The sequence below is a fragment of the Erinaceus europaeus genome, chromosome 1 (genome assembly GCF_950295315.1).
Source record: "Erinaceus europaeus chromosome 1, mEriEur2.1, whole genome shotgun sequence".
Lineage (NCBI taxonomy): Eukaryota > Metazoa > Chordata > Mammalia > Eulipotyphla > Erinaceidae > Erinaceus > Erinaceus europaeus.
The window spans coordinates 28,405,649-28,431,358 of NC_080162.1; the positions used below are offsets into that span (position 1 = coordinate 28,405,649).

At 39.1% G+C, this 25,710-nt stretch overlaps 1 protein-coding gene across 1 annotated transcript in view; it reads right to left on the bottom strand.

The window, feature by feature from the left end:
* Nucleotides 1-9,611: 9,611 nt before the first annotated feature.
* The window catches only part of LRMDA (leucine rich melanocyte differentiation associated), a 1,384,659-nt gene continuing 1,368,560 nt past the window's right edge, over nucleotides 9,612-25,710 (bottom strand). The window contains exon 7 of the mRNA XM_060171730.1: nucleotides 9,612-9,756. Within this exon, the coding sequence (XP_060027713.1) occupies nucleotides 9,677-9,756 (80 nt within the window). The 3' untranslated portion in view covers nucleotides 9,612-9,676. The remainder of the gene's footprint in view (nucleotides 9,757-25,710) is intronic.

The following is a 25,710-nucleotide window of genomic DNA, read 5'->3' on the forward strand; positions in this document are numbered from 1 at the left end:
GATGCTGTGATGTCTTTGCCCCACCCGCTGCCATTTTTACATGAGAAAGTTGGCCCAGAATGATGAAGACCTGGTGTTGAAAAGAAGTGTTAAGCTCATGTTTTCCAGTTATGATGACTACATAATAAACAGCTATGAATGATTATAACCAAATGGAAATATAGCACATAAAAAAACCTGCAGACGTAACACTAAATCATAAAAAAAAAAAAAAAAAACTATACTTGAGACTTTACTATAAGGTGGTGAATATATTTAGAGTCCTCATTCCAAGGTTGATGTATATGTTTTGATTTGGTCTAAGTCAGTGTGGTCATCTTGAGAAAATAGGCTCTAACTCCAGGAATTAATCTGATGACATGAAACATGTTCAAAACTTTTAGAAATGTATACAAAGGGGGTTGGGAGAGGTTTACCTAGTAGAGAACCTGGGGTTCCAGAACCTCACCTCAGGCATGACAGTCTTTTGCATATCTACTATGCTGTCTTGGAGCTCTAATGTTATCTTTTCAAGAATTTATTTCCCTCTCAATGAATGAATATGTAAAGGCTTGGGATAAATATCAGTAATCAAAATGACCATGTTCTCCATTTTATTGCACAGGCAAAAAGTTTTCCTCTTATACTTCAGCGAGTTCAGCAGTGGGACAACTTACCTCAGGATGCTGGTTTTGTTGTTCTTGCTTATTTTATTTATTTATTTATTTTTGTGGGATATTAGGCACAGGTCATAGTCATCTTTGTAGTTATTAAACAAGATCACTTATTCTCACAGTGCTTTCTGATCCATCTTTTCTTCATTGTTTCACTGTCTTAGGCAGAGAAACTTGTAAAACATTATTAAACTGTCACATTCTTCATTTACAACAAAGATTATTCAATTTTTAGGAGAAAATATTGCTAAATACCACTTCAGGGTTAAACAGCAACAGCCCTTCTAGTTGCCAGAAAACCATCCTTTCCCTTCTTTCTTCATCATTCTCCTAAGTCATCCCTGCCCAGGAAGGAAGAGCTTACATTTTAATTCTATTTCATACTCTTATTTCCTACTCCTCCTAAGCATAACTCCATAAATATCATTTATATCATCCCTACTTTAGCAACTTACTTCAGATATATTTATATTCAGAATATATTTTTTCATGGCCTGGGAAGCTATCTTAGCATTAGAGCATAGAATGGACATCCTGTAGTCACCAAAGGCTCTAGGTTCAACCCCCAATACAGTCATACAGCAAAATTGAGCAGTTTGTGGTGTTTCTCTCTTAAGCTGAATTAATTCTCTTGTCTTTCCTACCCAAACTTTCTAGTTCTACTTTAAATGATCCCTGGAAACATTCTAAAATACTTTATAAAATCAGATAAGCTCTATGTTAATGTGCATAAAAATTATTACTTATTCCAGCTTCAGAGGAACGAATTCACTTTCAGTGTTATGATTACCCAAACTCATGCACAATTTTTCTTCAGGTAAACCTGTAGGAAGACAATTATTTTCAGATAGGACTATGTATTTTAATTCTTTTAAAGCCACTCAAAATTATTTGCTGGTCCTTTAGAAGTACAAAAGTCTATTCAAGGGCAGGTGATATGTCATCACACAAATAAGTAACCAACATGTCTCATGCATCTCTGGTTTTATTTCCTTTTCTCGGACTTGGTTCCAGAACAAGTAATGGTTACTCCATTCTTTAGTGAAGGCTTCTCGTTGGAAGAAACCAGAGACACAGCTGATAAATGCTACATTGGACTGTCCACAGTAGATAACAACAGGGATGAGTCTCGATGAGACCTGTGTAATCCACCCTAAGAATTAGACATCAGTGTTTATCTTCTATGAGCTCCCCTTCTAAGTAGTAACCACTAAAGACTAGTATTATTTTGATGAAAAGAACTCTTTAGATTGCCATTCATCCATTCATTCATTCAATTTATATTGTCACCAGAGTTATCACTGGGGCTTGGTGGCAGCAATAGGAATCCACAGCTCCTGGTGGTCATTTTTTCTTTTCTATTTTATTTGATAACACAGAGAGAGTTGAGAGGAATTGGGGAGGCAGAGAAGTAAGAGACAGACACTTGTAGCCCTGCTTCACCATTTGTTAAATGTTCCACCTGAAGGTGGGGAGGAGCAGTGGGAGCTTGAACTGGGTAACATGTGTGTTTAACCAGGTGCTCCACCACCCAGCCCCCTAGATTGCTTCTAATTTGCATATTAACAGAGAAGAGAAAAGAAGACCAGATTTTTAGAAACAGTAAGAAAGACATTTTCCTTTATAAATGCGCAAGGTACTCCATGGCTAAGACACACTCAGCCCACACATACATACATTTACCACCACAACTCACCAACAACAATAATGCCCCCCAAAGAAAACCAAAAATCTTTTCACTCTAAATATTTGGCTTTCTTTAGAATACACACATATATGTGAAAATGCACAGCATTCAGATATGCAATCTCAGTGAGTGGTAATTTCTTATAATGTGCCTCTATTTAAAGCAACAAGCAGTTGGAGGGTTTATAACCAGGGTGGTAAAAGTAAAAGCAAATTATTGTAATAGTTGTGCTTTTTTTGTTGCTTGTTTGTTCATTTCGTAAGATTTATTTAAATTTCCCAAAGTTTGTTTTACAGCTTAACCTTAGGCCATGTTAAGTACATATTTTGATACTGATTAATTATAATTTGTGTTTTATAAGAAAATGAGGGGCTAGGTGGTGGCGCACCTGGTTGAGCGCACATGTTACAATGCGCAAGGACCCAGGTTCGATCCCCTGGTCCCCACCTGCAGGGGGAAAGCTTCACAAGTGGTAAAGCAGGGCTGCAGGTGTCTCTGTCTCTCTCCCTCTCTATCACCCCATTCTTGCTTGATTTCTACCTGTCTTTATCCAATAAATATATAAATAAAGATAATTTAAAAAAAAGAAAATGAACCTGTTATAAATAATATGAAACAAATTGTAAAACTTTTCTCATTTATTATGACATTTTCTTAATATACATATGCATATATTTTTTCCCTTATAGTCATCAGGGTTAATGCTGGGCCTCAGTGCTGACACTATAAATCCAGGCAGCCATTTTTTTTTCCTATTTTTATTTGATAGGACAGAAATTGAGAGAGAAGGGGTGATAGAGAGGGAGAAAGAGGTCAGGATTAGGTAGCTAAGTGGTTAAGCTAAGAGACTCTCATACTGAAGCTCCACAGTTCCATGTTCAACCCCCCACACCACCATAAGCCAGAGTAGTGTTCTGGTTAAAAGAGAGAGAGAGAGACAGAGAGAGAGAGAAGAAGAAGGAGGAGGAGGAGGAGGAAGAGGAGAAGCAGAAGAAGAAGGAGGAGAAGAAGGAGGAGGAGGAGAAGGAGGAGGGGCACCTACAGACCATCACTGCTCCTGAAGCTTTCCCCACTGCAGGTGGGGAGCAGGTGCTTGAACCTGGGTTTTTATTCATGGTACTATGCATCACCACCCGGGTCCCTGATTTTTCCAGCACCTGCCAGTGATACAAGAACTAAAATGTTTCACATTGAGTCTAGTTTCTGCTGAGAATCAAACCTAGAACCTGAGGTGTCTGAGGTGAGTGTACTTCCATGGGGCTATTCAACAACCCCTCACCCCAGCCTGCCTTTTGCCTAAAAATCTCTCCACCAGGCTGTGAAGGTCTAAGATCAGTGAAAGTTTCACACCATCAGCAGAGCTCCTGGTGGGCACTGATCCTGGGACCTAGAGCATGAGGGAAAAAATGTTTTTTTGAGGGGCAAATGCTCTTTCAAGGGATTATTCACCCACCAGCCCTACCCCATGAAGTCTTTTGCCCACTTGATTCTCTGCTCAGAAGTAGAGACTTTAAGATTCCCATAAGTGAAAAACTAGAGAAGATCAATCTTGGGACCTGGGACATAAGAGGCAAATGCTCTTTAATGATGTTATTTACCCACTGTCCCACCCTACCAAGCTTTTCTCCTACTTGTCTTTCTGCCCATGAAATACCAAGGTTCAAAATGGGAGTGAAAATTTCATACAGTAAGGGGAACAAGTATCAATGCTGAGCCTGGGGAAAACAAGGTGAGGAAGCTTCCTGGGGGCTGTTCACCTATTCTCCTGCTGGGCCTTAAAGCCAGCCCCCACTGCTGCTGCTCTGCTCCATGCCCCATTGCTGACACTATGGTCTATTTACATAATCATTGTTTTGCCTGAAAGATCCCACCACGTTATCCCCTCAGGGTATTGCTAATTCAGTTAAAACCATCACAACAGTTGCTAAGGATGCTTCCACCTTCCCAGCATGCATTGTTTTCTCCACCCCTTTTCCTAGCCAATCCCTTTCCTGACTTGCCACTTCCATTTTTACCCTATAAAGCTGTTCGTGCTTTCATTCTCTTTTCTCTTCCGCATCCTGACCTGGAGAAGACCTGGAGAAGGGCTGGTGTGCATAGCAGGAAGTGGCCATTTTGCTAGCTCCACGTGGTCTAAACCTGCTGTGCTCACACCTGACTCTGGGGTGTCCACATCAATAAAGAATTGTATTACCACACAGCCATGAGTTCCTTGTCTCTCTCTCCCTCCGGTGAAGGGCACTCTCCTCTGTTCTGCTTTTTGACCATAGTCTCCATCACACTGTGAGGATCAGGGATTGAACAAGAGTAAAAGTACTTGGTGTTTTACATCAGAGTTCCCACTGGGGCTTGGCCCCAGGGAAGGTGAACCTTGTGTGCAGCCTCAGAGCTATTTGCCTACTCTGCTCTGCTTTCTGACCACCAGTCTGTTTCATGCTGTGAGGGGCAGGGGTCAAAACCAGGGCTCATGGTTAGGGAGTGAGTAACTGGTCCTGTGCCCTAACTCATGAACTGTGGTCTTTGAACAGCTTTCAGCAGGTGAACTCAACCACATCAACCTGTGCTTGGGAAGGGGCCGAGGGGGTGAGCTCCATCTGATCTAAGTGAAAACAGTAGAGAAGGTCTCCTGAAAGTCCTTTTGGAGAACAGAGGCAGGTGTTTCCAGCCCAGGAACTGAGGAGAAGGAGGAGCTGCTTTTGATGAAAGGATGCAGAACTCCATCATCTGGTCATCAGACTGAGGCCAGGACTCCGCATCCTCTGCTTATGCCAGAGGCCTCAGTAGCTGGATCCCACTCATCCCGAGTCTAGTTTTGCAGTTTACCTGGCTTTCAACCAGTTGCCAGAACCCACCTTAAGTATCTCTTGGCCATAGTAAGTATGTAGAAAGCATTTGTGCCTGGGGGAAGGCTTCATGAGTGGTGAAGCAGTGCTGCAGAACTCCCTCTTTCTCCCTTTCTCTCTCCCTCTCCCTTTCTCTCTCCCTCTCCCTTTCTCTCTCTTCCTCTCTCTCTGTCTCCTCTAAGGTTATCTCTGGGGCTCGATGCTGGTACTATGAATGCACTGCTCCTGGCTTCCATTTTATTGGATAGAGCAGAGAGAAATTGAGAGGGATGGAGAGAGAGAGAGATGTACAAACCTGCTTCATCACTTCTGAAGTGTCCCTCCCACAAGTGGGGAGCCAGGTATTCAAACCCAGATCCTTGCACGGATCCTTGTGCTGCTCTGTACTATGTGCACTTAGCTGGGGGCACCACTGCCCGGCCTCATCTCACTCTTTACCTCCTCCTTCTATCTTGATTTCTGGCTGTCTCTATCCAATAAATAAATAAATAAAGGTAATAAAAGTTAAAAAGTTAAACAAAAATGTGTGTTAAAGGCTTTCATTCCTAAGGGTTGGTGCCGAAAGCACCATAAGCCACAGCTGAGTGATGCTCTGGGCAAAAATAAAAATAATATATCATGGAGAAAAGCTCATTAATTTATTTTCTTATTATTGCCACCAGGGTTATTGCCACCAGGGTTATTGCTGGAACTTGGGTTATTGCTGGAACTTGATGCTATCACAATGAATTTACTACACCTGGTGGTCCTTTTCCTTCTATTTCTTTGTCCCTGAAGACACTTTTAGTAAGCAACCCGGAGTCCCCAAATTTTACCAACTAGACTTTGGGGATTTAGGAAAATAAGGCTGGGCTTTCCTTATGCAGGAAATGCTCTAGGGACTCCCCCTACCCCCAAACAAAGAGCAGAAGGGACTCTGGTGGGTGACAGAGTGGCTCAGTTCTGAGGAGCAGCCCCAGCAGTGTCCAGGACTCCTGCTTTGATTCTAGGCAGTGTCTGTGCCTTCAGGCACTCGACCTTCCTCTCAAGGAACTTTCTCCTATGAAGCAAAGCACAGCCCCAAAATGTGTTGTTCTGCTCTGAGCTCAGTGCTCTTCTCAGGCACACATGTCTGCCTTCTGTCATTTCTTCATGAGTTGCAGAGCAAAAGGCTTAGTAGAGTGGATGATCTTTGATTATCTCTACACTGTTTCCAAGCCACCTGAGACAGAAGAAGTTCCCAGGTCTTTAATGCTGGATCATTCCTGAGGTCTTATCTAGCTCCCATAGCCACTGGTGATCTAGAAGGTGCAAATGACTGCACTTCCCAGACTTGCAACTATGGCCAATATTTATACTTTTAATAGGATTCTCCTCAATCTCAAATGTTACTCCTCATGGGACAAATTGTCCTATAAAATTGTTACTTAGGAAAAAAGACATTTGCCTTGACATTGCTGAGGTAACAGAAGACTCCAAGATGGCCTTGTATTGCAAAGAGATTCTTAAGTCCATTTCCTGTTCTAGGATAAAGAAGGCAGGACTATTAGGTGTCATGATTCCCAAAGAAAAAGGTCTATTGAGTGTGGTAAAAGGCAAAGAGACCAAGGGGAGGAGAAGGGGCTGAAACCTGCTTGGCTTTGGTTAAATTAACACCTTCTAATTTATATTTTAAAAACAAGATCTGGGAAATTCCTGCAGATTTAAGATAAGCATACAATATTATTTCCACCTCTGCCAATTCACACCAAGTCTAGTCCTGGCACAACAAATTTGCTTAAGAAACAGAAAATTGTAAACAATCCAACACTAATTCATTATCATTACCCGTTTAAGAGAAACAAAAATCACTATAATTCCATCATTATGATGAATATGCCATAGTGATATCCTTTAAGTAAATTATAATTAAAGCTAATCTTAATTAAAGTTATTACACCATTTTGGATGAATATAAACAGTCCAAAGAGAGGGGAATAAAGTGGTCAATAACTCATTTAAAATTGTTTTTGTTTTTTTTGCCTTCAAAGCTCGCATTGAGGGAGACATTCTTGTGCATGATACAAATGGTTCTGACATTAAGAAAAGTAAACAAGTAAGGAAAATAAAGATGGAAAAATTCTGTGGTCAGTTCACAAGTGCTTTTTTATTGTTAGAGGCAGGGTTAAAGCCTTTTATAAGGACAAGAATATATGTACTGCTAGATTGGATACGACATCAGACTAGTCTAACTGCCCTTGCACAGAACTCTGGCTGCCCATAATATGCCATGGACAGAAACATGTGCTGCTATTTCCAAACAAAGAACAAGGGTGGGACCTAACACAACTAATTGAAAGCATTAGTCCATTGCTGTTTTGTGGATGAATTAAGAAAAGGTATTCAATTCATGGTGCTAACAAATCTGACAAAAATAAATCTTCTAAGTACTAGTCGTCTTAAGTATTCAGATCTAAATTTGCCCCAGCAAGTGATTACCAAAGGCTGTGTATTCTATAAGAGGGACCACTGCCAACCTCTACTGCAAATCACTCAATGTTGGTGTTGACTTATTATTAAGCCAGAGGTCATATAAATGTACTTGAACAGAAAAAAGTCGATCTTTTGGGGGACTTCAGGGATTCTGAATCCCCAAAGACTTTTATGATAGCAACTCTGTACTTGGTACTTATAAGATAGAAATACTTTTTTTTTCTGTTTTTTTTTTTTTCTTCCAGGGTTATTGCTGGGGCTCAGTGCCTGCACTACAAATCCACTGCTTATGGAGGCCATTTTTTCCATTTTTGTTGCCCTTGTTGTTTATTGCTGTTGCTGTTGTTGGATAGGACAGAGAAAAATTGAGAGAGGAGGGGAAGACAGAAGGGGAGAGAAAGAGAGACACCTGAAGACCTGCTTACTGCTTGTGAAGCAACCCCCCTGCAGGTGGGGAGTCAGGGGAGCTGGGGGCTCGAACCAGGTTCCTTACATGGGTCCTTGTGCTTCGTGCCATGTCTCCCTCAATGCAAGCTTTGAAGGCAAAACCAAATACTGCTTTTTTTTTTCCACTTTGTGCTGGTCTTCTACTAAATACTGGAGACCTACAACAATGGATACCGGGTCTAACTAGAAGAAGCTTAAATAAATACTATTGTATGAAGAACAATCTGTCTTTCAAATTATATGAAGTTATATCCTTCTGATAACATTGTCTATTTTTCTTGTAACAAGTGCTAGAATACAACCACAGATGAATAAATGTATTAACACCATCTCATAGGCTTTGGATTCCATTTTTCAAACATCCTCATTTTTTTTTTTTTTTGCTTCCAGGGTTATTTTTCCTTTTTTTTTTTTTTTTTTTTTTTTATGAAGTTGAAGTATTTGAGGCATTAGTGGTTTAGCAGTAGAATTTCTCCTGCCCTTTATGTTTTTATCATTGCAGTTGAGTCGGGGCTCGAACTGGAGTCCTTATACCGGTCCTTGCACTTTGTGCCATATGTGCTTAACCTGCTGCACTACTGCTTGACCTCCAAGATAAAAAATTTTAAGATCTGTGTCTTCTATTAAAATTTGTGTAGTCCAGTGTATATTTTTATACTTTTCATTTTTTTTAAATGTCCTGATCCATCAGCCTATCTCTTACTTCATTACATTAAGATAACAGCCATAGGGGCAAATCAACTCCAAACACAAATATGACCATAGACCTTGGTGGAAGTATATATATGCTTAGAAATAAGTGAATGTCCCTGGAATGACCATAAACTGTTACTGAGGAAGATATCAGACATTAGCTACTAGTCACAGAAGGAAGTACATTCAGAAATGAACAAAACAAGACGAAGTCCATGGTTTTATAATCAGAGATTTAGGGGAAGCTATTTACTCTAACATAGGTATTTTATATTATGTTTTAATACAGTGTGAAGCTGGCTGGAAATATATGACCTGATTGAGAGTACACATCTCTGTAGTCCAAAAAAACTGCAAACCAAAATGCATTTCTATGATAAAGATGCCAAAGAGAGATATACAGAGTATAAGGGATTAAAATTTAAGAAGATTAAAGGAGAGTGGCCTTCCTAAAAACTTTGACTACTTCACTAAAAAATAAACTTACAGAACAATGGTATCAGGGAAATCTGTACTTAGTAGACATGCTGAGGACACAGTCTCTTTCACTTGACTACAGCATCTGAGCATTCTCAGGGAGGCCCCAGGTGTGACCTCTGTTCCCCTGTGAGCAGTGGAAAGACCAGGCAATCTATCATGGTGTTCAACCTGTCAGCCCTGGTGCTTCACTGCCACTGTCTGTCACCCTGGTGGATGAGACCTGCTTAAGGGCAATCATGTCAATCTCTATGTGACCACTCAGTCTAAGACAGAAGGATGATCTTGACAGGCTGGCAAAGTCAGCAGAAGGTACCAAAAGCTGAAGTCATAGCCTTACCACAAAAATACACTAACAGGCCATTTTCCCATATATTTATTTAATTTTTATTCATAATATGGGCTAAGACATACAAGAATTGTCTTCAGAGCTGGTCATCTCGGATAAATCTGTTCCCCTCTGAGTTTTTTCCATAGTAAATATAGTGACACTTCCCCAGGACACCTGCAAATAAAAGGAAAGACATAATTGTAGGTGGCACAATTAGTATGTCAATGATGCAAGTAGGCCACAAAGTAGAAATGCAGTGCAATCACAAACCTAATAGCAAACTAAGTCTCAGAAAGGAAAGACTTTGCCTTATCAGAATTCTGACTTTCAAATAAAATGTTAGTAGTAGAACACAGGTTCCTGGGAATAGCATGTTTTTTGCATGTCCCTTTCACCTTTCAGAGATGTTTTCTAGTTAGGCAAATTATCCCTCAAAATAAAGCTCAACCCTTTCTTTTCTCCAGATTTCCAAAATGTTCCTAAAAGTGGATAATTAAGAGCAGTAAGAGCTTAAATATGGACCCAGCCCAAGAAATGGTGTAGTACAGTCCTCCCAAAGTGTGAGTGTTTTCAAGTCCTTTAATGTGGATCAATATTGCTAACTTCCAGAGACAACCTTTGAAATCCCAGGAGGCATCAAAGAGCAGATGATTAAGGAAGAGAGGCAGTGTGGACAAAATATCACTTAGAGGTAACAAGAGTCTCCCTGCTAAACTTTATTCTCAGGTCTGAATACATTTGACTTTTTATCTTCAGTTTTGTTTTAAATAGTTATGTGACTTCACGTAGAATTTTTTTTCTTCTTCTAAGTAAGGAGACTGTAGGAAAAATTAGCTATGTAGAATTATCCCTTATTCTAGAATAGAGTCAAAATTTTAAATTAACTCAATGTTTATTTTAAATACCTATAAGAAACCATCTAGCATAGTTATTGTGAAAGTTTTTGGGTATATTAAGGAAATATCAATTTTTACCCAGAAAAATACTTCTAACTTCATTTTGTTTTCTTGATACCTTGATTTTTTTTCTAATTTTAGAAAAACTAACTTAAAATTTATCTTCACATTGTTGTCTTATTACTAATAGTATGTGAGTCTCTAAATTGCACATAGCCAGAAAAAAGAAATGTTCATAAAATTTAATTCATAAGCCACACGACTGCCAGTAAAAATAGTTACCTGTATGCATGACTTTTTCCATCAGTTTGATAATGATGGAAACAATAAACACTCACTGTATATTCACTTGGCAATTATCCAGGTTGATTACATCAGAAGTCCTAAGTAGTAAGTTTTGAGTGTGTGTGGGTGTCTGTGTATGTGATTATACAAAAGATGGTTTTCTGTCATAGAAAATTAAATCTGGGGCCAGGTGGTGGCATACCTATTTTAGTGCACATGTTACAATGCTCCAGTCCCAGTTCCCACCTCTCTCTCTCTCTCTCTCTCTCTCTCTCTCTCTCCTCCAGGGTTATTGTTGGGGCTCAGTGCCTGCATTACGAATCCACTGCTCCTGGAGGCTGTTTTCCCCATTTTGTTGCCCTTGTTGTTGGATAGGTCAGAAAGAACTCAAGAGAGGAGGGGAAGAAAGAGAGGGGGAGAGAGAGAGACAGATAGACAACTGAAGACCTGCTTCTAAAAATGCTTATGGGGCTTCTTCAAACATAGTTAATTCCAATAAACATTCAAGAATCTGGAAGGATGTGTCCAAGTGATAATTTTTTTTCCTACAGCATCAGAAGAGCATGCATTTTTATAAAAAGAAATGGAAGGGCTGCCAAATATTGTAAAGAACAAAATCTTGAATGGAAAGAATAACACACCCACACTATAGCCACTAATGGGTTCATTTTCTCCAGTAAACTCTCCTATGCATTCAGAGATTGAATCTTTTTACACCTTCCATCCATAGTGAACTTGAACTCCAGGAATTAAGGGTGATGTAGACAGCTAGTTCTATCCTGAAAACAGGCTGGGCATTTGGGTACTCCTAAATATGGGCTATAATGGGGAGGGAAGAAAAACCTTCTGAGTCATATTTTCTAGGTTTTGTTTGTTTATTTATTTATGGTCAGCAATTATAATTTTCTTTAATGACAGCCCTGTTCCTTTGAGCTTAAAAACAAGAATGGTTATAGACACTGTAGTGAGAGAAGGCTATTTGATGAATGCAGGAGACTGGTGAGGTATTAGAGCTTGAAAAATAGGCAAGGACATGTATTAATATTGTCACTGGTCTCTTGATGGGAAAACAGATATTGCACTCACCCTTGGATTTAAATAGACATCAAGTGCATTCATGACAGAAGGACAGACTTCAAACAAAGGGGCTGTGTGGAAGGGAGCAGAGCTAGCCTCTGTACTGGCAATAACCCAATCTGAAAAGACACTGTCAGGACTAGAGACAGGCCCACAATTGTGTGTGGTGACAGAAAACAGAGATGCTGACAGAGATACCAGTGCCAAATTATGCCAAGGATATTCTAACACTGTCTGCTGCCCTAACGAAAGCTGACATCACTCCCTATCACCAGTCTTCTCAGCCTGCTCCTGCAGAACATCTCTTTCTAGACATCATTACAAAATTCCCTGCCATTGTAAAGTTCCTGGCAGCTTGGCTCTGTCAGAGTGCTGGGGTCAAGGGGCCTAAGAATAACCTTAGTCAATCTAAATTTGGACTTTTCCAGAGAAGTGCACCCTTTTCTTCCTGGTATCTCAGCTACTTGAGGTGATCAGAGCTCCAAAGTGTGAGGAGCTGTCACCTTGAATAAAAGCTTTGAAGGGAAGGCACTCAGTCTCTGGGCTGGCCCAAGGAAGAACAGAGATAGCCAGGCAGATGAAAATGAATTCCAGCTGCTGTTGTTCTCCAGGGGAGAAAAGTAGCCTGGTGAGCGACAGTTAAAATCTACTGAAATCTTTGAACTCACTGCCTAGGATTGCTTAAATTAACCAAGTGTTGCCTCTGTTGAGACTAATTTAAGCTCACAGTTAAGAAGTGATTACTCCCTTCCCCCACAACTACTAGAACTTGAGTGTACAAAAAACAAGTTAATATAGAAATAACATTAACTATAAATCAATAACATTAATAAGGAAGGAGAAAAGGAGACACAGCCCCATGTGTGGTCATAGGACTGTATATAATCATGAAGATTATTTGTCAAAAGCATGGGGTCTGTTCATAAATTAAATGAGGTGGTGGTGTTTGTTCTTCCTCCCTTGCTCTCTCCTTGGTCCTCCTTCTCCTGTCATGGTAACTACCATAGACTGTGAAAATTATAGAGAGAGCAGCTAGCTTGCAAAGAACATTCTGATGAGGAGGCACTACAAGGCTGGAACTTGGGAACCCGCTGGTTATGACTCAGTAGGCGGCGGTTTCTGTGTACATCTGCAATGCATTCACTTGTTTGTATCTCCTCAAACTATAATATCTTGGGACTAGAGGGGGAACAACACATTTAATGGCATATGTAGTGTTTTTAATTAAAATATCTGGCTCTGGCCATAATAAATAGAATAGGCTTCCCATACATCAGGCCAACATGTAGCTGCATCCGTGTGAGAGTTTCTTTTCACGGGCCCTGAAAAATGACAGTGTGCTGTCCCCAGGGGAATCCTCTCCTGCCAAATGAGACTCTTAATTTTTCTTAAGTAGCCAGCTCTGCCATCACCATAAGCTCTTAAAACTATAATTATGAAAAAAATGTATTGAGGAGAATCTGTTTTAAAGAGGTCCTTTATCTTTTAAATGCTTCCCCCCTCTGGAATGGATGTTCTAATTATGCAGGTTAAGTTATGACCTTGGACTGCCTGGGGGGGAGGTAGGAATCAGCCTCATCTCTCTGATAAAGGGCTGTGAAGGTAGGGATAGTACTAGAGGGTAAGAGGGGACCAGAGGAACAAAAACTTGTGGGGGAGGGAACAGAGTGGAGTATTTGTGGGGGGGGCACTCTGGGTGTTCTAGAAAGGCAATCCTTGCATACTCATGCAGAATCCTGCAAAGCCCCCAGGACTCACTAAACTCTGGGAAAACCTTATACTGCTGAAGTCAAACAAGGGCCTGGTCCCCCTTGCTACAGGAAAACCAAACTGTCAGAGCAGCTTTTACATGAAGGGCCACCTGCTTTTATTGCTATTTTAACTCACAATCAGGGCTGGAGTCCACTAATTGGAATCAAGCCTCCTGCATTCCAGGGAATGCTGGCCTTCTATATTTTATATACAGGTACTAGTGGGCCAGGGCAAGGGCAAGACAGCCATTTGATTTGAGACACTCACAAAGCGCTCTCAGGTCCCCCACATCCTCCTATTATCTCAAGACTTTTTTTTTCTAGAGCAAAGTTCACCAAAATGGCAGAAACAGAAGAAGCAGGAGAGGAAATATTCTCTTTGTCCCACTAGCACCTCAGATCACCCTCTCCCTTGCCCCAGGACTACATCTAAATCCAAGCCCAGTCCTTTGGAGGCTTGGCCACACTTTTACCTACCTTTTAACTATTTAAAATGGGGCAGTGAGGAGGAAAGACTTGCATTTATGTAAATGCAGCCTTACCTTTAATGTAAACATACCTTTCCCTTGCTGGGTTTGGTTCCACCATTTGTAAAATGAGGGCAAAGAACCATATAATATCAAAGGTTCATTTTCCTTCTGAAATAGATGATTAATTATATTTACATGTTTTCCTTGTGAAGATAAGGATATCAGGTACAACACTGACTTATGGAAGAGCCACACCCAATGACCATGTGGTCAAAATTTTGATTTGAACAGAGTTCAAATATTTTATTTTATTTTTTGCCTCCAGGGTTATTGCTGGGGCTTGGTGCCTGCACTATGAATCCACTGCTCTTGGAGGCTATTTTTTTCCCCTTTTTGTTACCCTTATTGTTTATCCTTGTTGTTATTATTGTTGCCATTGTTGTTGGATAGGACAGAGAGAAAAACGAGGGAGGAGAGGAAGACAGAGGGGGAGAGAAAGATAGACACGGTATACCTGCTTCACCATTGTGAAATGACAGCCCCCCCCCACACACACCCTCCACAGATAGAGAGCTGGGGCCTCGAACCCCATCCTTACTCTGGTCCTTGCGCTACACGCCATATGTGCTTAACCCCCTGCGCTACTGGCAGGTACCCAAGTCTATTCTTGAAATCATATTTCTATAATACATATAAGGCGATACTGTTGGACCTCAAAATCTTAAAGGAAGATTTTTCACTAACTTGACTTCTAACTTTTATTTTATGTTTGCAGCTGGGAAATAACTAAACTACATCCCACTGACTTATAAATAAACTTAAATCTATATCCATTTAACAAAAGTAAAACCTTGCATTTCAGCTATGTAAACATAATCATCAGGCACAAAGGTTGAAACAATAAATTACTGTTTGTAAAAAAGAGAAATTAGGGAGCCCGTTGGCAGCACAGCGGGTTAAGTGCACATGGCACAAAGTGCAAAGAATGGCGTAAGGATCCTGGTTCGAGCCCCCGGCTCTCTCAACCTGTGGGGAGGGGCATTTCACAGGTGGTGAAGTGGGTCTGCAGGTGTCTATCTCTCCCTCTCTGTCCTCCCTTTCTCTCTCGATTTCTCTCTGTCCTATCCAACAACAACAACAGCAGTAACAAGAATGATAATAATAATGATAAACAACAAGGGCAACAAAAAGGAAAAAAAATAGCCTCCAGGAGCAGTGGATTCACAGTGCAGGCACTGAACCCTAGTGATAACCCTGGAGGCAAAAAATAAAAAAGGAAATTAAAGTAGCAAGGTTATTGTCATCATTAGTAATATTAGTTTTGGTATTCATTATTTTAAATGATCATTATTTTAATGTTTTCTTATAAAGTAGATAAGTTGGTTTTGATCTGTTTCTGAGCACTAGTTTACAACTAGTCAGCACCATGAAACATGCCAGGAACAGAGAATTCTATCCAGAACTTCTTTTCTTGAATCTACATGAATGAAACAAGAAAACAGACTTCTTAGGGTGGTGGTGGTGTACAAAGAGTCCAGTGACAACAAAGGAAAAAGTATCATGGAGTTCCTTCTGGCTGATTGTGAAATGTGGTTATAGAGTGACTACACATTCTCGTTACTGTACCATTCCTAAAACGTCCCCCTCCCCCTGATTTATAAAACTCAGTGTTTGAAATGGTACTTTGTACAGAAGAGGTTTTCAATAAATACATGCTGAATAGAGAAATCCATCAACCCACTAATATCTTAAATTACTTAAATATTAGCATTTTAAAATTGTGATCTATACTGAGATTAAAGAGAATCTAGTAATTTAGGAATTTCCATTGCTAAAATACTCTTAGCTTAATTTCAAGTGTAGTCTTGTCAGAAGTTATTTGAAAATACAGATTAAGTCTTTTCCCTATTAATGGAGGCAATAGACTCAAATTCGAAATACTAGTATTGCTTTTATGCTGCATATTTTTCATCTCCAAAAACAAAGCAGTCAATATCTTGTTGGAAAGAGAGAAGTTAACTGAACTGAAAGTTATTCTGTCTTCATAGAAGTAACCTCAACATGGGGGAATGGTTACTCCACTGAAAACATATTCCTCAGGCAGTCTTTGTTATTTGAACACTTCAAGTGAGCAAACTAGGAGCTAAAAAAGAATGAACACTCATATTTTGTGATCTGGAGAAATGACCGGAGCAATACCCAAAGGTCAGCCTATATGATCCATTATCAACTCTGCTATAGATGTGAAATGGAATTAGCAGAGCCCACAGAATTTAACGTTCCTAGCGCAACATCTTCCGTCAGTGTGAACCACTCTACACTTTACTAAACCAAAAGGAAAAGGAGAAATGTTAAAAGATCTTGGGGGGGGGGTTTTGTCAATTGGTAGCTCAGTGGGTTAAGCACACATGGCACCAAGTGCAATGACCCGCGTAAGGATCCCTTCAACCCCATGGCTCCCCAACTGCAGGGGGGTTGCTTCATAGGCGGTGAAAGCAGGTCGGCAGGTGTCTCTCTCTCCTCCTCTCTTACCTTCCCCTTCTCTCTCCATCCCTCTCTGTCCTATCCAACAACGATGCCGTCAATAACAACAACAATAAAACAACAAGACAAGAAAAGGGGAAAAAAAGCAAAGAAAATAAATAAATTAAGAAAAAGGCATTTTGTGAAAGAATAAAGTCCATCCCCTATGCCAGGTACACTTTAGGCCTAGTCAGAATTGTCAGGCTGGGAATAAAATGGAGAGAGGGTATCTACCCAACCTAGGGGAGGGCAGCAGAGTCTAATAAAGTGAGACATTATTTCCAGACTAGCTCAGTGTGATTTCAGGCAAGTGTCTCCATTTATAATTTGCATCTTGTGTTGAAATGGAGAGTCAGGGATATGCAGTGCTAGCTGGCCCCCAAACATCTGTTAAGGACTCTTGTTTTCCATAGCACTTAGGACAATGTTCACTGTCCTAAGTACTGCAATGGCCACTTCAACTGGTGCTGCTCAAAGAATATTCCCAGGTCTCTTAAATGAACACACTCTTTCAAAGTAGTCTCTTTACTATAAAAATTACCCCATAAAAGGTATTCTGGTCCTAAAATTCTACAATGATGGACATTTAAATCTGCCATTTTCATCCCATAGATAATTGGCTTCAGGCTTGTAATTATACACATGTAAACTAGCCAGGTCATTTTTTTCTTGAGAAATCATTCATTATACAAATCAAACTCTATTTAATACAATCAGCTCCTAAATTTTTAATGAACATTCTATTTTTAAGATTTTCAGTGTTAAATTTATTTTCAACAGGATCAATTCTTTTCCATATGATTTTTGTATTAAATTCCTCAACCAGTTTTGCCAAAGATCAAATTTTTACCAGTTATAGGTTTTAAATATAATTCATTTATTTTTACAAAATTGCATTTCTCTGAATAAAATTTTGGAGGTCTAAATTTGTGAGAGAAGGGATGAGTCTTCTTTTAATATTTAGTCAACAAATTTTATTGTATGTAGCATATTCTTTTATCTCAGTTTATTTTGCTTTCATTATTTATATGAAGTCTGTTTTTCTCCTTGTGAATTTGTGCAGTTTTTAATATACTGAAAAAATATAAAGCATTGGTCAGTTTTTCTCATATAGATTACATTTATGTGCAGTTTTAGTAAATGTTAGAATTTTGTGATGCATTCTTTTCTATTGAGAATATTATACATTAAATCAAATCATAGTTTTTGTTCATTTCTCAGCAAAATAAGTATTTCAAATAAAACTAAGTACTCTGGACATTATAAGATCTATACTATGTGATTAATATATGCTGTTTTCTATCAGACAGGGACAAAAACAGTAACACAGGATGGGCCACTTAATCAGGGTCAGGATGAGTACACATCTTGAAATAAAACTGACATAAACACCAGGCAGTCTCTCCCTCTGAGAAAAGAGTTTTTGCCCTGGACATTCAGACCTTTCCAGTGAGGCCTGATGGAAGGTTAAACTTTCCACCTACAGAGAGGATAGATTATATAGGCTGCTTAGACAAATGCTGGGCCTTGTCAAGTCTCACCCACATTTTTTTTAAGGGGAAGGAAGCAAGTCAGCAGGGACAGAATCTTGGCAAAACCTCTGTGAAAGGTGATAGGATTCCAAGTCTGAGAAGCCAGTCTCCCCACCTGGGAGGCTACACAAATAGTCATGTGAATGAGCGGACAAGCTGACATGTGACACACCAGAGCCTGTGGAAAATGCACTCCAGGCTCCCAAGGCAACTGAAACGTGGCTTGTCAATTTAGAATAAGAGGAGAGGGAGAATTAAAAAAAAAAATGCAAGACAAGGTTCTGTTACATAATTTGTTAGTGAGAAATGGAAAATTTGTAGTCTGAGAAATAACTGTCCTCTGCATGGATCCATGGTAACCTTACTATACTGTCCTGTCTTGAGGAACCTGGTGCCCATCTTCACACAGTAGATGCTATGGTCCTACCCACACCTAACCTAGCCATTCAAAGTCATCTTTACACTGCGGAAATGTTGATTTAACAGATTTTTAAGCTATGTGGCAAAAGAAATCTCCATTACATGAATTCTGGAAAGAATACACTCAACGTGTTTCCCTCAGATGCCATTGTTATTTTACTTATTTTTAATTAGGGGTAGTGCCAGTGGACAGAGACCAACCACACAGAATACCACGTCTGCGTATGGACTTACTTCTTTACTTTTTGGAACATTAATGATGTGACTGGATTTAAACTTTACTAGTAAGCTATTCCAATCAACTAGGAACATATAAGTATCAAAGATTAAACTTTGTAATAAAATTCTCCTACTCTAACAAACCCCTCCTCCAAAAGGAAAAAGGAAAAAAAAAAAGACAACAAAACAAACACTAATAAATTTTAGCAATCCAAATTTTTGTCTTTTCTTCTCAGGTTACTCTTTTTGATATCAATTTTGTTTCCTTTTATTTATTTATTTTTTCTTCTTGTCATTGCTTTACTTCTTACCTCTTTGGACTGACCTTCTGATAGAAAGAGACAGGAAGAGAAAGACTCGCATCAGTTTCCCCTAAAGTTATAGTACTCCCATATGGAGTGCCCACAGGTTGAACCTAGGTCATGCACATGGCAAAGCAGGCTTCCTCCCAGGTGTGCTATCCTTCCATGGTACCAGTTTTAAATAAAACTAGAAAAAGTTTTTACTCTGTCTCCACATAGTTCACAGTCACAATGATTTACTTATGCACGCCTATAAAAAATTTTTATTTTTTGCTGCTCTAACAAGCTTAAACACACAGAATAGGAAGCTTTTCTTTTATACATGTTTCTTTAACTATACTGAATACTACATACTAGGACAAAATTTAGCACACTTTATTTAAGTAGAGTTGTTCATTTTATAAAGGAAGAAAGTGAGGTTTCAATTGGCTTTTCCTGAATCACATACCAGGTCAGGGAACCATAGAGCTCTACTTTTATAGTCCAGGTATGTCTGAATTTCTGTCATAAAGATCCAGGAGATCTTTAAAGATCACCAGAACTGATTTTTCCACCTGGAGAAACTTGGAATCTTCCAGCGCAGTTTCCTGTGACTGTGCTTCCACTCCCTCCCATCTCTGTCTTTTATTTGGGGCTTATTGTATTTGAGAAGGGCAGGGTTCCAACGTGGTGCATGCCAAGATGAGATGCAAATCACTTAAGATTCCTGACATTCCCTTCAGAGCTGCTCTCACTTATGGATGTCACACAGACCAAGATGTCAAGCAAAAAAGACAGTGGTCAGGTGGCAGGACTTCATTTTTTCTTTCTCAGCACTTGACTCAGAAACTCAGAACTATTTCAACCAGGAGAGAGAAAAGAAAAGAAAGAAAAAGAAAGAAAAAGTTCATCAGTATTATCTCCACCTTCCATCTGAAGTCAGGAATATCACCACTAGAGGGCAGCATGAATTTAGGAAAAACTGGCTTTCTAAAAAAAAAAAAAAAAAAAAAGCTGATGGCAACTATTCAGGGAAGGACATTAAAGCCACACTGTGCTTTTGGTCACCAATTATAGGTTTCATAATGATCAATATGTCATGTTTTCTCAATCTGTGCTGTAGATTTACCACAGAGTGGGGCTACCACAGACTACCCTTTGTTTGGATCTTCTAGTCTCAAATTCAGGCACTGATTTCCTTAGCATCAATTACTCTAATTAATCTTTCACATTTAGGGGTTGGAAATGTTTGTATAGAACATTCATAAATGTAAAGAAGCATGTAAACCAATAAGCAAATAGAGATCTCCATATTTCTTACAGAAGGGCCATTTTATTGTGGAAGTCCAAACATAAATATACTACCCAAAGACATGGAGTTAACAATTATAGTTTGATAGTAAAAAAAGAAACAAAATAAAATCAAAGTGCATAATGGATCAGTGAAAATACTCCTTCTCCATATAAATCACATCTACCTCCTCTCTTCAGAGTTTTTTGTTTGTTTTGTTTTGTTTTTTCCTCATCATTGTCTTTGCTCTTAGGTTAGCAGACCCTGATCATTCAGTAAAGAGAGGCAGAATATACTCAAGTAAAAATAAAATAACTCTGGCTTCTGCTTGAGCATTGTTGAGACTCCATAACTGTTCCCTGGGTAATGCACCAGTGATTATTTTCACCCTGGAACAAGAGAGGGCCACCTCCCTTAAGGAGACATGAGGACCACAGGAATTCTATGTTGTTGTTTTTTTTAAGTATCTCATTATTTCTATAAATATCAATAAAGGTTTGGTATTCTAGGGAATGACATTATAAGCTAGAATTTTCTAGCATAAATGAATTTGATCAGAGAAGGGGGTAAACAAACAAGAACACAAAATTGGAATTACTTTACCAGAGTTGAGTCCAGATCAAGTTCTCCATGACATTCTAGAGACCTGCTAAGTGCTCAGGGGAGCAAGTATACCATGGCTTTCACATAGTTTCTTCCCTAACACTGTCTGATTATAACAGTCATGTGATGCCACCGGGGAATGATGGGTTTCACTTAATTAGTTAAATTATCTCATTAACTCATGATTAACTAGAAACCTTTTTGAGCTTTCTCTCACACATAAAGCACTATGTAAAACCAAGCAACCACAACTGAGTATTGGAGTATTTGTAGTGAGGATAATGATAGTTAAGGAGTTCAGCTGGGTAGGAAAACTATTCATTGAGTGTTTCTCAAAGATTTTGGATTTCCTTTTTATATAAGCTCCAATAGGGCAGTGATGACAACTTTTATTTATTTATTTTTAAATATTTGTTATTTTTTTATTGGATAGAGACAGAGAGAAATTGAGAGAGAAGGGGAGATAGAGAGACAGAGAGACATCTGCAGACCTGCTTCACTGCTTGTGAAGTGACTCCCCTGCAGGTGGGGAGCCGGGGGCTTGAACTGGAATCCTAAGCGGTCTTTGGGCTTTGTACCATGTGCTCTTAACCTGCTGCACTACCACCAGACTCCCTGATGACAACTTTTCATCCTGTGGCCGGGAGAGCATAGGAGATACTTGACAGACTGGTTTCTATTGTGGAATAAAATTAAAGGATCTTAGAACCCTTTTTCTGAACTCTAGCTGTTACTAAACAGTCCTAGACATTTATTTCACAGGTCTTCCCTGGACATGTCTGGGCATCAGTTACCTTAAAGGCTATTAAAAATAGGTGGTTGAGAACCAGTTCTGGAATTTATGATTCAGTGGGCCTGAGCTGAGTGCTAAGAATTTGCATTTTTACCAATTCCAAAGTATTGAAGAAGCTAATTACAAAACCCTATTTTGAAATTATCATTCTATGGACACAAAAATGAATTCTTTTCTTTTCTTTTCTTTTTTTCTTTTTTTTGTAGTAAACTCCTTGGGACAAGAAGATAGCTCACCTGATAGGGTTTTGTCATCCAGATGATCTAGGTTTCAGTCAAAGAACGACAAAGGAATGCCAAAGCACTAGAGAAACATCTCTTTCCACCCCCATCACTATTTAGAATTTTTAAATAAATAAAAACAAATCCCTTAAGATTAGCGCTTTTTTAAAAAAATAAATACAGAGAAGGGGGGCAGAGAGAGAGAGAGAGAGAAAGTGAAAAAATCCACACAGCACCAAAGCTTTCTTCAGTGCACTGGGGTCATACTCAAACCTGGGTCATATACAAGGCAAAGCATCACACTATCCAAGTGAGTTATTTCACTGGTCAAATATTAGCATTTTCATTCTGATAAAATCAAGACCATTCAAAATGAGCGATAAAACCTTTGGCTACTAAAGATCCTTCTAGTTGACTGGAGATACTTATGTGCTGGGTTTTAATGAGTAGAAACTTTATTGTATCACTAACAACAGTTTGAAAACAACTGGTACCTAAAACAAACAAATTAATAATAAATCTCTCTAGCATGAAACAAAAAATTTAAAGCTTATATTTAAGTGCCATGCATGTTATGTGAAAAGAAGAAGAAAATATCTTGATAAGTAGGATTAGAAATTAACCTACTTGGGTGGCGTAGATAGCATAATGGTTATGCAAACAGACTCTCATGTCTGAGGCTCCTAAATCCCAAATTCAATCCCCTGACACCACCATAAACCAGAGCTTAGCGGTGCTATTGTGCTTCTCGTGTGTGTGTGTGTGTGTGTGTGTGTGTGTGTGTGTGTGTCTGCATCTCTCTCAAATAAAATAAAATAAAATAAAATAAATTTAAAAATTTAGAAAAAATAAATTAACCTAAAAATCATAATTTATGAAAAAAAATCTTGTAGGAAATTTACCAGAAAGCCTCTAAACCTCCCTTCTAAATTGACAGAAATCTTATACGGACAAATCTGAGCAGTGGAGGTCCTCCTGAAGAGTCTGAATGGGAATTCTGGCTTTGCTCTCAAGCAGAAATTAGCTTCTAGGTTTCAGATCTGTTCCTATTAAAACACTTACATCAAAAGGGGAAAACATCTATAGTTCTGTCTGGTTCTTCAGGCTAAAATTTCTCAAGAGAGTCACTGAAAATAAAGACAAGTTGCTTCTTTCTTTATGTTTTTTTATTATTATTTTTAAAGCTGCAAAAAAGAGCCTCTCCAAATAATATTAAGCAGGCCCAGTCTGTCATAATTCAAGTCTTTCAAAGACTGAAGAAAAGTTTGTCCTTTCCATTAGCTCAGTCTCCATCTGTCCTTCATTAGAATCCAAACAAGCTTCTCTAGTACTGATATTACTATAATCTCTCCTAATTCCAAAACACTCTATATTGCTTTTCCCAAAAGGAAAACAAAAGGAATTTGCTGATATTTGATCTAACTGAAAGGAGTTTGCACTACCAAAAAAAAAAAAAAGAAAGAAAGAAAGAAAAAAAAAAAGAAAAGTCTGTTATTACAGAAAACACAGCATAATTGTTGGACTCTAACAAATTTTATGGTCAAATGCCAAAATATTTTCATTATTTCCTGACCCCTTAATCCCCATCCACCAACCTACTTTGGAAGAAAAAAAATATTTGTATGTTAACGAAAGAAACTATAAGTTAAGTAAGAATTGCAAAAATCAGTATATATAAGAGGCAAGCAGGCCTCTTGCAATTTCCTTTCTGAGATAAAGACAAAATCAAGAGCAGAAGAACATATTCTATGGATCTTCACTAGGGCCAGGTGCATGAACACTTAATGAAGGCAGCAGAGTCTCTACAGTGATATTAAGAGGGCTATCCATTTTTGTCCTTGAATGGAATATTCACAGTCAGAGACATTGCTGACAGTGGTGGTATTGGATGTTATCTTTCTCTGGTACCTAAGACTTTGATGGCTTGAGGCATTACCCCTTTTATTTGGCTTGGCTGAATTTGTAGGGATTCAGCCTGTGGTGAGTTAGCATGCCTCCATATTGGAAAATAAAAACACAAACAAAAAAAACATCCATGGACCAATGTGGGCCTCACAACTAATAGAATACATCTGGCTCTGACAGTTTGATGCCCAGCTCTGAGCCACATTCGGCAACACAAATTAACAGCAAAGATATTGCCCACACTGAGCAGGAAGTAATAATCTGCTACCTGCTACTTGGCCAAAATCTCATTATAAGCCATTATACTAATTGAGGGTCCAAACTCTGTGGATATTAGACTCCCTGAGTGCCTGTCATTAGTTTAGCAGAAGAAAGACTAATGGAGTAGTTGGGGGGGGGGGCTGACTGAGAGGAAACTGTGCTTTGGACCATAGTGTGAACTGCATCTACAGAGTGCTCTGTGACTCTGAGCAATTTGTAAACAGTTTCTCTTCTGCTCCAAAGCCTACAAGACCTCCCCTGGATCACAGGGCACCAGGAAAATGATCTAAGTCTTGGTAGACCTCCAACAATACTTTAAATTTTGGTTTAAATGAACATGGGGGAAAGTCACAGAGGGAAGGATAGGACAAAATAAATCAGAATATTTTTGTGAATAATATGCATAGAGGCTGTATTAAGAAGAAAGGAAGGGGGAGTGGTCCTCACTCTCTAAAATCACCACATACAAATGAGATTCCATTATTTTGTAGCTAGCAGATTCAAAACACCATTCTCCCTTAATCTCTGTCTATGGTTGGGCAGCCATGCATACCATGGTGGGGATTTGGGAGACTAGAACAGAGCAAAATTCCAATCGATCAAATGGTTAACCAACTAATCAATCAACCTGATTTTAGTATCATGGGAATGACCCCGGATTGCAGAATGATGACAGCTATCAATAAACATTTCCTGGAAAGATTTACATAGGGTCAGTAAGAGGAATGAGTGAAGATATAATAAAGTGATTCTGAAGATTCTATTTCCCTCCTACATTCAAGTCCTCTCTTCCCCACCACATACACATTCAGAAATACACACCAATAAGAATCAACACTTGTAGTCATGGAACACATTTATGCAAGGCTTTACCTACTGCATAATAAATGCTCCCATGTGCAGATGTCTTCTCCAGAAACCACTGGAAGAAATATTGGTTATATAAAAAAAGCCTTCTTCGTTTTCCAAAAGGCTTTATTTCTTCTTGCCCCAGGTCTCTGTGAAAGGGTACTTGACCTTGGCAGTTGGAAAGTTTTTTTTTTTTTTTTTTTTTTTTTTTAATAATCACTACAGTGAAGGAAATAGTGTTGCTGAGAGTGAGAATATCTGTGGTCGTTAAACCCAAAGTCTGTACACTACAAGGTAATCTTTCTGGCACTGCCACATTATTCCCTTCACCTAGAGGGTTAAGCACAGTTGGAGCCTAGAAAATGGCTGCTGTTGGTACAAGTGAGGCCTTGCCTATAACTAGATCCTTCAGGAAAAAACAAATTAATCAACAGCGAGCTGAAGTGGGTTTAATGATTGCATTCTGCATACAATCAGCTTTTCCCTTTTCAAGGGCCATCAATATGTCAAGGGAAGACATATCTGAAGGATATAGCTCTTAACATCAAGGTTATCTATTCTCCACAAGGCTCCCACTCCTTGCCCGGCTGATACTCCACGCTGCCTGTGTCTAACATTTTCATCAACTCTGCAATCAATCAAGGTAATAATGTTGTGCAAAAAATCAATTAACAACGCAATTAAACTTTCCTTATTATCTCAAAGGGCTGAAATAATACCTAAAGGGAAGATAGACTCACTGAGCGCAGAC